This window comes from Podarcis liolepis (genome assembly GCF_965112155.1).
Source record: "Podarcis liolepis genome assembly, chromosome: Z".
Taxonomy (NCBI): Eukaryota; Metazoa; Chordata; class Lepidosauria; order Squamata; family Lacertidae; genus Podarcis; species Podarcis liolepis.
The window spans coordinates 14162718-14177043 of record NC_139570.1 but is presented as its reverse complement, the minus strand read 5'-3'; the positions used below and the strand labels follow the sequence as shown (position 1 = coordinate 14177043).

Below are 14326 nucleotides of genomic sequence, written 5' to 3'. Positions count from 1 at the left end.
TTCAGATTTGAAAATAAGGGATCAGCAGCCTCGTCTGTCCCGAGGACAGTCTACGGGATATCTAACAATCCGGGATAGCAGCGGGAAGCGGCGCTGGAATAAGGGAATTTCCCGCAAAAAAAGGGAAGGTTGACAGCTATGGTTGGGTACTCAGCTTCATATGGAGTGCCATGCTTTCTCAATCCTTGCTCTAGGACAACATGAGAAAAGGAGAGATAATGCAAATGCTGTTTCTTACCTGTGGCTGAGTCCACGACTCTAGACTTGTTTCTTTTAATGGTGTTTGGGGTCTTCCAGATTCTTTTGAATGCTTGCAGAAAGAAAGAGAAATATGAACAGTCAGTATTTTTCAGGCCAGCATATAAACATTTGGCATACAGTTGTGCATGTTTGTATGAACATCAGTGAAAGGATTATGGCGTTATAATAATTCACTGTATTTAACTGGTTTTTATAGTTGCTGTAAGTGTGCTGGCTGCTGCCAAAAAAATGACAACAGATACTTCCTTGTAAGTAATGGAGGGGAAGGTTATTATAGCAGACAAGTGGGATCAATTCAGCATCATGGAAAGAGTAGACCACAGTCCCCGCACCCTTACATGACGAAAGGACAGCAACGATAGTTCTGGTCCAGGATCAGCACCAAGGTACAGATTTCCAAGATCCATAACATAGCTTCAAAGACTGCACAGGAGCTGTGAAGTTGTTCCAGTGAGTTTCCCCACCTACCTTGCCAACCTTTTAAGAAGAGGCAGAGAATGCCCAGCAGCTTGTGAGAATTCCTGCCCCTGGGGGAATTCTTGGCCTGAAGGCGGAATTCATCTCTCTTTTCTTGTTGTGCCACTTCTCAGTAACATACACTGCTAGATCCCTCCTACTGTTCTGCAGAATGTGGCACCTCTGAGAGTCCCTTCTCCTCCATGGGTAGAAAAGAGGCAGCCTCTGAAAATCTGGGAGATGGGGTGGGGTTCATTGAAAGTACTCTGCTCTTTTGTCTCGCCCCCTCCACTTCAGACTCTTCTTCCTCTAGTGCTTCCTTCTCCTGGTCTGGATCATAGTACCCAGGGGGAATCACAGCAATAAGCTGTTCAAACAACTTTTGTTATGAGGATGCAAAGAAATGTTAACAAATAAGAAAATAAAATGTGCCTTAGCATATCTCCCTATCTTCTGCTATGGGACTAATCCAGGTCTACTGTATTATTTTTCATGGATGTCTGGAAATAACCTGCCGTGGCTGGACTTGAGCACACCTTTCCTATGCCTGGGGTGAGTCCTGGCATATGGACACTGCCACTGTTATCAGCACCACGAAGAAGGTAACCACTTATGCAATGACAAAAAAAGAAGCAATGCATCAACGCAACAGAGTATGAGGGTAGGCGCAGATTTGCATAAAGTGTGCATGTGCTAATTTATATGTTGCACTGCCAAAAGGACAATGAGCATTCACACTTCACATTGTGGGTTCCCTTTGCAGGATCGCACATGGTGCTACAGTTCCCATGGAGCTTAATGGCAAACAAGGGCTGGTCTGCCTCTCAGTATTATTTGGAGGTTCACGCCCAGCCTCAGTAGTCAAGTTTCATTGCTGGGAGGTGGGGCCAGTCCCATTATATACAGGGCGTGGAGCCAATAGTAGCCAGGCAGTCAGCTCATTCACCCACCCTCCCCTCCCTTTGTTTAATGTTTTCTTGTTTGCAGGTTAACTTTTTCTTCCTGCTTAGCGGGCGCTGCTATGGTCTTTGACTGGTTGCTGGTCTGGGAAGAAGGACTGGGAATAATTTTTCCTGCATTGGCAGGTTTTGTTTTCCCCGTAGCAATTCATCACAACTTTGGCGGTTTATGGCCTTGGGTGGAATCCTTTAGTCTTTTCTTCCATATAATGGGTGTGGGTGTGTGAAGTGGTGATTCACCAACTGTGGCAGCGATTCCAGGGTCCTTTCTTAAAGGGGTTGTAATATGGGTGTCATTGGTCATAGACTGAAAGGTTGTCAGTGAACTACCCTGCATGTGGGGATATGGGTGGGGCTGCCTGCTACACATACGTCTCGCAGAACACCCCCATATCCCATTAACCCTGATGTGCCCCAGTTCCCCCGTCTGGGGGGCTGGGAGGGATACACGCCCAAGGCCTAAGCCAAGGTCTTCCTACATTCAGAAGTTTAATAGAGTTGTGGCCTAATTTTAATTCCATAACACATTGTCAGAGTCTTTGTTCCTTTCTAATGATCCCTGGGGGCTGGGGCTGTCGTGGCCTGGTCACACAATGTTTTCCTTTTCTGAATTCAGGTGGGCAAATCTTATTCGTAGGATGAAGCGTAAAGAACAAATGCAAAAGAAAAGCAAATAAACTTACACCCCTCTATATTGCCTGGAGAACCCCTTCTATATGGCTCCTAGAGGATTGAAAATCATGAAAATGAGAGCAATATATATGCTGGCAAGTCCTGTCCCCCGTCATGTGGCCTCCTTATTTAAAACCCTCCATAAGTTGAAGGGTGAACTTCTGAAGTCAGGAGTTTCTTTCATTCCTGAAGGCAATATAAAATCCTACTAATGCAGAACTTGCGAAAGCAACAAAATAAATTGGGGACAGAGTGGGTGGACATTCCCTAACACCCTTGCTCTCCCTCATACAATTTTCATCCTGTGTATGATCTGCACACCCAAACAGATTTCTGGAAGTGACGTTGGATGCATGTGTGGGCATCTTTCCATCTCCTCTTTTTATCGTTTTTACCAAAATCATTTCTCAAAGGTAATTTGGAATGGGGTGCAGCATGTTGTGGTCCTACTACAAACCCTGCCCTTGTTCAAAGCTGCTATTAGCTACAGCTCGCTGTGTCTTTCCCATTCCCCAGCTAACAGCAGCTCGGAGATGGGGAGGGAGAGTTAACTATCACCCTGCACTGAGACCCCAATCTAAATCTGGCAATAGATGCATGCATAAATAACAGGGTGGAGATGCATTCATGCATCTCCAGTGTCTAGTTTGGCCTTAAAGTGGTGACCCTGTTTGTATGCAGTCTGGATAAACCTTGTAAGCTTAATTATTAAAACAAGTTTGAATGTGTTTTTCACACACACACACACACACACACAGAGAGAGAGAGAGAGAGAGAGAGAGACTTAGGCAATGTGTGTGTTTTTTATTACAGGAACTGAAAAAGAGGCAACTTTCTTTAAAGCTGCTTCTTCTTTTTAAAAAGGTGTTTTGTAAAAGATGTGGAATTTAATAGCTCATTGGCCTTTCAACTTTTTTTTTTTTTAATCTTACAACTTGGCGGATCTCCTAATTAGAAATAAATAAATGAATTAATGAAAATTCATATGATCTGGATGAATTAAAGTCGCCTTTAAAAAATCCCTTTTGCTGAGGCAGCCCATTCTCCCCTCCCCAGTGAAATTACATCTCATTTTCCAGCCACCTTGCAAAACCAGCTAATGTGCATAATGATTGCTCAACTCTGCCCATAAATGCTATGGCTTTTTATGAGCACAGGGACGGAGGTGCCACTGCAGCCTCCAGAGTATCTTTACTAAATTCTTGTGTGAGTATATTGCACCTGCTTGCCTTGAACCAGCGCCTGAGATGAATGGCAAACACTAGGCTTTGTTTCCTAATATAGTGAAGCTTCATACTAGATTTTGGTAAACAGCAAATATACCCTCTGACTTCCTGAAGGACATTGACTGAGATTTTTTTCAATAAAGCTAAACAAGTCACAGAGATGAATGTGCATTATATGCATGATCTCTCCCTCCTTCCCTCCCCCTCCCTCTCTCTGATGTATGTGTGTGCGGGGTGGGGGTGGGGAATCATGTATAACGACCAGATAATGTACAAAATTTAGTCTACACATGCACATTTCCCAAGGCTTGCTGGTGTTTATGTCTATTGACTGGGAAATGTGCACAATTCCTTCTTCATGGGAGGCCTGGTGAATGTGCACAATGGCCATTTCTTATGTCCTTTAACTTCTCTCTCTCTCATTCTCTCTCTCTCTCTCTCTCTCTCTCTCTCTCTCTCTCTCTCTTATTCAGTAGTGATAAAAAGCATTCCAGAGGAAAGATCTTAGAGGATTCTGAGAAACTGCATACAGTGGTACCTCAGGTTAAGTACTTAACTCGTTCCAGAGGTCCATTCTTAACCTGAAGCACCACTTTAGCTAATGGGGCCTCCTACTGCTGCTGTGCCACCGGAGCACGATTTCTATTCTCATCCTGAAACAAAGTTCTTAACCTGAAGCACTATTTCTGGGTTAGCGGAGTCTGTAACCTGAAGCGTATGTAACCTGAAGCGTATGTAATCCGAGGTACCACTGTACTTCATTAAAGACAGTGTTGTTGGGAACAGGTTTGATATTTCGCTCTTTCTCTGTGTCCCAAATATGGCTACATATTTCTCTGATATGGGGCAAGACTCTGTATTCACTAGAAAACATGGCACTGTAGGTGCAGAGCCAGAATAGAAGGCAAACTTCATGAACCAAGAGAAAAGCACTGTTCTAATGGTTACAGCTAATTTCTTCATCAATAAGCATCTTCAAAAACTAATCTATACACACATGATTACAGGAGTGTTCCATTTGACACCATGTTAATAGCCAACAAAGGATTTGCACTGGTGCAAGGATTTCCATTTACAGAATGGAACTTCTTTCTCTTGTTGCAACCACACAGTGGCGTAGCGTGGGGGGTGCCAAGGGTGCCGGCCGCACCGGGCGCAACATCTGGGGGGGCGCGAGTCCAGAGGGAAGGGACAAGTTCCTTCCTCCGCCGGGCTCCCCGCAGCCACCGCCAGCCTTGCGCCCTAGCGCGCGCGCCCCCCGCCGCCGCTGCGGCTGCGCTCCACTCACTGCTTGCAGGAGGAGCAGCCGCTGCAGCAGCGCGGACACCGCCACCGACGCCTGGCCGGCACGGGCAGCCTCCGCACCCCGACGCGCCGCCGGGCCTCGCCGCGCCCTGCGCTCCCCAAAAACCTCTGAGAGGAAGCCAGTGGGCGGGCGAGGCCCGGCTAAGCCTCTCGCCAGCGGGTTAAGGGGCTTTCGATTTTAAAAGGATTAGCTTGGGAAGGGGCGGGGGGGCTGCTCGCCGGCAAGCGCCTGCTCCGCGTTTCCAAAGGCGCTCGCCATCCAAGGGACACGGAGCGCTTGCAAGGAACGGGCTCCGTGGAGCAGGTTAGGAAGAGATCCCTTCCCTGGCAGGCTGCCGGCTTCTCCAGCTGTTTCCCATTCACGATCAGGAGGAACTTCAGGCTGCTTTCAGCTTTGGTAGAGGGAATCTAAGCAAGGGGATGGAGCCGGTGCCCTGAGGAAAGGCGGCAGCATTGGGTTTGTTTTTAGTTTAGAGAAAAGGCAAGCAAGAGGCGACAGGAGAGAAGCCTGCAAAACTAAGGCATGGCAAGGAGAGAGTGGACAGAGAGGAAAGTTTTTATCCCTCTCTCTGTACAATATAACTCGTGGGCATCCAGTGAAGCTGAACGTTGGAACAGTGGCGTAGCGTGGGGGGTGCCAAGGGTGCCGGCCGCACCGGGTGCAACATGGGGGGGGCGCGCTCGCACTTGGGTGCTAAAATCCACGGGTTAGGGGGCGCAAATTACTTGCCTTGCCCCGGGTGCTGACAACCCACGCTACGCCACTGCAACCACATGTCCTCCCCCAGGTCTGTTACAGAGCATTGCAGAAACTCCCAGAAAAAAATGTAGAGGGCATGCAGGAGGTGAGGGGGGAGAGGAGAGGGATCACCAATCCCTTTGTGCTAGTAGAAGCAGTTAGTTGAATGCCACTGTGGCATTTGTACAGAGCCCCCGGTCCTTTCACGGACTATTGACCTGTACACCACTGCTTTATTCTTTTGCTGCCACCGACCAGGTTTCTTCTGGTGAAATACTAAGTCTCTGTCAGGTTGTAAAGTCAACAACGAAGATTAAAGTTTATTGAAGAACAGACAAGTTTTAAATATATCCAGAATGATTTCTCAAATTCGCGTCCTTAACTAGATGTGCCACTATCTCACACTGTCACACTCTTCTCTCTCAGTTCTATCCCTGTCTCTCACACTGGCTGTCACAACCGCTATGTTTGTCTTTTACTAGCTCTGTCTGACTCTGACTCCCCTATCCCCCAATGGTAAAACCCCTGGACTGAGCCTCAAAACCAGGTAGGCTCCACCTCTGAGCTTTCTCATTGGTCAATCTACATTAACCATTTCCATCCCCCTGTACAAACAAAATCACAAGGAATGGGCAAACGCCACAGCCATCCTATTTGACTTGAAAGAATTGCTCATTTTAGATAGTACCAAATAAATAGATAAATGGAATTGTGAGGATCATTATCTCAGCCTTTACTACTGTATGTTGTTTGTGGAAACACCCACATCTACGTATTCAAACATTTAATTATTTCCACCTGTAACTATTAGTCGGTTCCAAGAAGTTTCGGTGGATGCAGTGTTGAGCTTACTCTACTGTTGTAAGATAGCTGTGGGTGATGATGTGTGTGTGTTTCTTTCCATTACAGTGGTACCTCGGGTTAAGTACTTAATTCTTTCTGGAGGTCCGTTCTTAACCTGAAACTGTTCTTAATCTGAAGCACCACTTTAGCTAATGGGGCCTCCTGCTGCCACGCCACTGGAGCACAATTTCTGTTCTCATCCTGAAGCAAAGTTCTTAACCTGAAGCACTATTTCTGAGTTAGCGGAGTCTGTAACTTGAAGCGTATGTAACCCAAGGTACCACTGTATACATTTATCTAGCTATCTAGTTTTGTTCCCATTCTCCTCCCCAGTGTTCACAATTCCCCAGACTCCAGGCATGTTTTACTACTGGCACGTGTCCAATTGTGACTGTATAAAGATTTATGGGCACCAGGTTGGCGACTGGCATCTCCATCAAGCCTGCTGACTCGTGTGCAGAAAAAGATGCGCGTCTTGTACTTTTGCACTGCTGTACGAATCATGGACCCCTTGCCGGGCATCTTAGTCCTCCATCATCACATCAAGGAAAGTAAGTACAGGGTTGAGTGCAGGTATATTTGGCAGTGCTGAAGCTTTTCCACAGGCCATCCAAATGGAACTCAAGACCACAGTTAAAAACCTCTGCCTTAGTCCATAGTTAATACCATTTCCATTTCCTCTGTATGTGTTCCTTCTTCTTGCATACTGGGACAAATGAATTGTTGCAAGAGCAAGCTAGAGTCAAGCAATGTAGTTGAGATCATCGAATCAAAGAACTGCAGTGCTGGAAAGGATGCCAAGAGACATCTATTCCAACCCCCTGGAAAATAGGCATGCTGTTGTGGCAACCACAACCCAGGTTTAAGGTGTCATTTGCTGCCTAGCTTATATATCTGAATTTCCAACACTGCTCCCCACTGTTGTGCTCTACAAGGATTAAGAAGAAAGAAGCTGCCACCCCTAGGCTGGTTGTAAATAAGAAGGCAGGCAGGTGGAGGCAGATTAGGGTTGGTGGGGCAGTGCCCTTCACTGCCTGTATCCTTTTGCATTTCTCCTTGAAAATGCACAAGCTTCTAGGTAAGAGATAATCTTCCATTATCTCTTTCTCATTCACACATACTTTTACCCCAGACAAAACCTTCTTCCCCTGGTCTCACAGAACACTGGAAACACCATTCCAGGTCCCTTTGTTTATGCTCCTTTTACTCTCATCCATCTGACATTTAAACTTAATACACAGAAGAAAATTAAATCTATAATGAGATGAAGATGCTATGATTGATTTCAGTTTGAATGTTACATTATGGCATCAGCGGCACAGTTACGGCTCCCAAAGCCCCAATCCCGGCACCAATAAAAAATTTCCCTGGCAACCAGGCATGGTTGTTAGCAGAAATCAGGCTCACATAATGGCATGCTTAACTAAAGCTCAAGTAACTTTTAAAACTATAGTCCTTTGAAATAACCTACAAGTGTAATGGGGAACAGATTCAGCATGGATGGCTGAAGAGCATTGAAGGGATAGAGCTATCTCCAATAGCTCAAAACACAGAAGCACATTCACACAATATGCCATGTCTCTTGCATCCAGGTTCCAGCTTCACTCTAAAGAGGAGTCAAAATCAGGGATCGTAATGAGGTATAAGTGACTACCTGAGACTAGCCAGATGCATGATCCAGGGTGCCCAAGCCCTAGCTGCAGACAAATCCCATCAGGAATGTGACATCAAAGGAGAGGTCTTGTCCATTTGGAAACGATTTATTTCAAATATAGATTAAGTATGAGCATGTTCATGATGTCAACTTAATGAATCCTTTCATAAAGATGAATTGCTGATATTCTCTCTCTCTCTCTCTCTCTCTCTCTCTCTCTCTCTGTGTGTGTGTGTGTACCATAAACACACTCAGGAAGTGGTACCTTGATACCTCATCTAATGGTGGACCTTCCACAATACCACTTTAGACTGGTGAATATTGCAAGAGGAGCAGTCATGTTGGTTCAACACTCCCACTCCAATAACAGCTATAAAAATAAGCTTGGCATCAGTACTGAAGCTAACAGTTATCATGACATCCTAAATGCCATTTATTTCGCCTGTTAAGGAGGTGTGAAACTCATCACCACAAGCAGGGTACAACTTAGTTCAACCAAGGCAGCATAGATTTGCCAGCCTCTTCACCATCCAAAATTGCTCTGCCAAGCATCATCTATCTTTTTTTGTTTGTTTTGTTCTGAAATGCACTTATTGTTCCCTCTCAATCAGCCAATTTAAATGACCTCATAAAACATGAATTGGGATTCCTGTCTGCCCACTGTCACTACTCGGATGGTGGGGAGAAGGTTGTGTTATTTGTTAAGAATAAATGCTTTAGAAGACAAAATGGTAATCAATTTATTTACACGGAAAAGCTTTAGAGGCTTAAGCCACTTGCCTTGGGGATGCTTTTGACTAAAGAAATTTGCTTACAGTACTCATGTGCCACACATCTGCACAAAAGCATCCTTCACCATCTTTCATCTCCTTTTTAAAGCTACTACACACCTTTCCTGAAAAGTGTGCATTGGATTACATAAAGTCTCTCTCAGTCATCGTTGATATTTTAGGGAAACATAAAGGGATAGAAGTATGGCTGTTATGATAAGCTGATATACAGAGTTATAAGGCTACCCTTATTTATTTATTTCAATATTTCTACTCCACCATTTTGGAGGATGGAACATCCCAGAGGCTCCAATAGTAACAATAAATTTTTTAAAAATAAATTTGTTTCTAAAAGAAACAAACCATTAATCAGGAAGCCACATACAAGTAAAAAATAACCTCAAATATTCCAGACACTCATTACATCACACATTTAGACACGCAGGTCCAAAAACCTGATAAAAAGCCACTTATTCACAAGTACCCTAAAGAAATCAGCAAAACTGTGGAAAGGTCCTTCCAAGGGCAAAGTTAAGGTGCCATGACGAAGAAGGCTCTGCCTCATAAGCCTGTAAATCACATTTCTGACAGCAGGGGGAGAAAGAGCAAGAGTAATTCCATGCTAATTCCATGGGAAAGTTGGTGTGTGAAGAGGTGAGACATAAAGGATCTAGGAATACCCATGGTTGTGAGATATAGGAAGACCTTTTCCTTGTGAACGTTTTGTCTGAGTCATTTGCCACCACAAGCAGAAGTGGCAAAATCACTACAAGCCACCTCAGTGTGAGAAAGGAAGGAAAAACATTAAGGTTGCTGCTGAATGTTGCCTAAAGTGAAGTGCTAAAATTGATTTACAGGTCTATAATTTGAAAAGAAAAAAGAAAAAAATCCGAGAAATGTCTAGGAATACAACATGGTTAGGGTTATATCGTAAACCAGCCTGTGATCCTCAGGTGAAGTGTGGTATAGAAATTTAATAAATAAAAAGTTAAATAAAATGAATGTTAGAAACCTGGACAAAACTGCTAGCCAGTAAAACTAATGCAATAAACCCCATGTCTGACTGCAGTCGCACAAATGTGTGTGCGTCTTATGGAGCGAATGCAGGGTGCGCAGCTACCCCAGAAGCCAGAACAGCAAGAGGGATCGCTGCTTTCACTGGGCAGCGATCCCTCTTGCTGTTCTGGCTTCTGAGATACAGAATATTTATTTTCTTGTTTTCCTCCTCCAAAAACTAGGTGCGTCTTGTGGTCTGGTGTGTCTTACAGAGCGAAAAATACGGTAACTTGGAAGCCTAGCAAGCTTGCAGCAGGATCTTCAAGAGGTTCTAATGACCCCATTATTGAAACAGGATCTATTCAGATTTCAGGAGGAGAAGTCATGTCTTTGTGGCACTTTATTCAGTTACCTGCTAATATGGTATGAATTCAGGGTTTGGGAGGGAGGAGGGATAGCTAGGGAGGGGGGAAGGAAGGGGAGAGGAGAGGAATGAGTAACATGATAAGGAAAGCTCAAAAAAGGTTTAACGAAACCTGCCACGAGATTTGGCAGATGGTTCTGCAGCAGATTGTCAAACTTTAAACTAATCTTCATTTAAGAGTTTTAAGGGTTGTATCTAAAGCCTTTTGCTCTTTTGCCGGGTTGATTCTAGTAAATTATAGATCAGACTTTTCTGAAAACTGCTTCCATGAACAGAGGCTTCTTAAATCTCAGCTAAACTGAGCAAGAAGATTACACGTTATTATGATGGGGCCCAGCGGGGTGGTTTTACCCCCCTATTCTCCCCCTTTTCTCTTTCTGCAGCAAACATAATGATGTTGAGAAGGATAAAGTGATCATTTTGCACAAGGAGGTCATCCAGACAAGAACAATGCCTTTCAACTCAGAGTGCTGGCAAATCCCTCTGTTGGTGAATATTCATGCAGCAAATTCTGATTCTTAATGGCTCCATAAAACCCAGCCGTTTCTAAGCAGAGAAACCCAATCCGTGTTCCGAGACCAGATGATTATTACTTCTCATTGGTGGAAGTCACCGGGGAGAAAGTGATGCCGAAACATTCTATTTCATGGGTAATTTTTAGCTTAATTGCATCCCACCATTTTTTTCCTTAAGTTGAGAAAAAGGATTTTCTCTCCCGAATCCCGAGTGAAATGTTAGATACTGTACGTGGTATTAAAAATTAAAATCATCACTAATCTTGAAAGGCACATTTATTCTCTCTCTCTCTCTCTTTCCTATAAATCAGAATGACGGAAGAAGAAAGAAGTCTCAGTGAAATTTCTCAACAGCTTGATTCTGTGATGTGCTGGCCAAGGGAAAAATGTGGATGGAGTTAAATGGAAGGGCTCTGGCACTGGTGCAATCAGAGCAGAGATGCTTAAGGCATTAAATCTTTGGAAATTCTGAAATGAAATGGCCTGATCCCACACTGCTCAGATGAATGTGTAGATTAGAGCTAAGCTATCTGCCAGAATTTTTGCACTTATTTGAATGTGTGCTACAGTTCTTGGTAGTTTAAATATACCAATATTGCACGTTAAAAATAATATTTTCAGAAAAACAGACATTTGTAAATGTATCTTGAGACAATAAAGACAATTAATATTTTTGAGGGAGGGGTGGAAAATGCAGATGATGGCAAAAATGGTAAAGATCTATTGGCAAAGACCTCCAGAACTAATATGGGCAAGAAATGGACAGAAGTCTTCATACTGGACCCTGAATGAGACAGTTGTGGCCAAAGCAATGTGCTGAATGAGCTGAATGATCATTGCAAAGAGAGCAAACACTCATCACAATCCTGTTAACTTGGTAAAGGACAAAGCTCAGTGGAAAAGAATCTGTGGTCCAAGGTTCAGCTGTCAACTTCTCCAAGTAGGGCTGAGAGTGACTCCCACCCAAAACTATAGAGAGTTATTGCCAGTCCATGTAAGAGGGCTTCCTGTGTTCAAAATATGACCAGGAATCCCATATAAAACTAGTTCCTGTTTGCCAAGACATCTGTTGGCTAAAATACACTGTTATGGACAATGCTGGTATCACTGGTACCGCAGGTTACATACGCTTCAGGTTACAGACTCCGCTAACCTTGAAATAGTGCTTCAGGTTAAGAACTTTGCTGCAGGATGAGAACAGAAATCGTGCTCTGGCAGTGCGGCAGCAGCAGGAGGCCCCATTAGCTAAAGTGGTACCTCAGGTTAAGAACAGTTTCAGGTTAAGTACGGACCTCTGGAACGAATTAAGTACTTAACCCATGGTACCACTGTAATGTGATTGTTTTTAGCTGTTTTTAGAATGTTTTTAATGATATTGTTACTGATGATTTGCCATCCCTGCTTGCTTTGGGAGGACAGGTAGAATATAAGTTGATCAACAAGCAAACAAAGAAACAACATAACTCTCCCAACCTTACCCTTCAAACTATCTTTATGTCACTATATCCCCATCCATCAGCTTAACTCTAACCAACTCTTACCAGCCTCAACCCTGGAGAAAGGCTCCTGCTCCTTAAAGCACTCTGCCACTCTTGTTCACTTCCTCTTTTACTTGGGGTTTTCCTCCCAGAATTCCTGTGAGCTTCCCTTGCTGTTTAAAATTTAAGATGACTGTCTCACACACTCAGTTATATTCATCACAATTTGGACATAGGGGAGGAAAGCTGTCCTTAATGGCCCAAGGTGCAAACTTCTCCAAAAATCTGAAATTCAAATTCTTAGGGGAGAAACAATGAAGAATATCTGATTTCTTTACTTTCCATGATCAGAAGTGTTTTTTTTTTAGCATGAGCAATTACTTGGCCAAACAAGCAAAGCAAAACTTTCAACTGTCCTACTGCCAAATTAAGAATGTTTGGGAATTCCAACTGAAATGGAAATGGGATCAGAAATTGTTGATGTTCACTTTTCATCCATTGTCTGAAATGGGACTCAATCCAGTGAATGCTATTGATATTCACTGCTGTTTCCTGCCCACAAATTGTATGTAACCAATGATTCTCCCACTCAATATTTGCACTGTGTTTCCTTTGCAATGAATGGTGCGGAGTAATAATGCCATTAAGAACATAATTAAGAACATAATATTCCTCCACAGTAGGCAGCAAGGTGAATAACATAGTTTCTTCAGAAGCTGAGCTGCAGTGGAACTGAAACAGTACTGCATACAACAAATATGGGTCGGAATGTAAATCAATGCCTTCTTACACCCCTAATCCCAATTGGCAACATAGGTCCTTGTTGGTAGTGTCTGTGTGTTTAAATTGCTGCTTACTATTTTTTAACTTTGCAGTATCTAGATCTATTCCAGTGGATGAGCCAGACTGAGCCAAACACTTCGCACCTCCCCTTAAATGATGGCCTGCTCTGGCATAAAACAGTATATAAAAATAACAATGATGATGACTCTGGGTGGGGGATGAGGAAGGAAACCTGTAAAGTTTGACATTGCATATATTTCCTACCTCCCAATGTTGGCTGTGTCACAGCACAGAGATGAAATGAAAGTATATTGAGCATGGGGCTGTCAGAGGTGCTTTTAGTACAAACTCCCAGGTTTATTTCCAATTATATACTGGTTTTTACTTAGCCTCAGCCTTCTTTTGTCTTGTTCTTATGCTTTCTTTGTCCATGTCCCCCTCCTTACCCAAAAGCCCATAGGTCTACTGGTTTGACCCACCTGCTAGTAACCCACCAACAGAATCAAGGTGATGATTGACCCAAAATATTAAAAACTAAAGTAGGAACAGGGTTTTTTTTCAGGACTGAATATAGGGTGCTGTGTGATCAGACAGTAATTCAAAAGGTGAAGCCAATCCTCCTTCTTTTGGGGTATAAAGGTAAAAATGAAAGTAAAGTAAATTTATACATTAACACACTAGCAACAGGAGACAACATTCTCTTTCTTTTCAACACAGACTTTCCCATGAAAATGTTTATATTTTAAAAGTACTTTACCATGGCAGCACAAGCTAAGGTATTATTTTCCTCAGGAAAAAGAAAATACAAGTGGAAAACAAAAGCACAATATTTATCCCCCCACCAGAGCTGAACCTGAGCAGAATAAATGTTGCAAATGTATATGATTCCATCTTACAATCTCAGATGGAACTGTCAGAGGAAATTGTCTTTCTCAGCCATTGACACAAATGGGGTAGAAGAAGAATAGACTCGCAAATGTCTGTTAAATTTTGCAGTTGCTATCCATTGGGCATCACACAAACACTAGGTCTTCTGAAGCAGTCTAAAGCATGATACATATTGTTTATTGAACCAGCTAAATTATGAGTCCAGTTGTGGATATTGACTGTGAATTATTGTGCAAACAAGCCCATTTCAAAGGAAATATTACAAGTCCTTTTAGTATTATCTGAAAACAAAAATAGTCTCTCAGACTATTTGTGTACACAAAGTCACAAATGCCAGCATAGCAAAGCAAACATTTC

The 14326-nt window shown here is 43.3% G+C and overlaps 1 protein-coding gene across 3 annotated transcripts in view; it reads right to left on the bottom strand.

Moving 5' to 3' along the window:
* Positions 1-14326, bottom strand: part of PCDH11X (protocadherin 11 X-linked) — a 721402-nt gene that overhangs the window by 322039 nt on the left and 385037 nt on the right. For all 3 annotated transcript variants that reach the window (XR_014521724.1, XM_083486244.1, XM_083486243.1), the window contains one exon: positions 239-310. Coding sequence is in view for 2 of the 3 variants with exons in the window: in XM_083486244.1 (XP_083342370.1) it covers positions 239-310 (72 nt within the window). In the remaining variant the exon portion in view is untranslated. The remainder of the gene's footprint in view (positions 1-238; positions 311-14326) is intronic.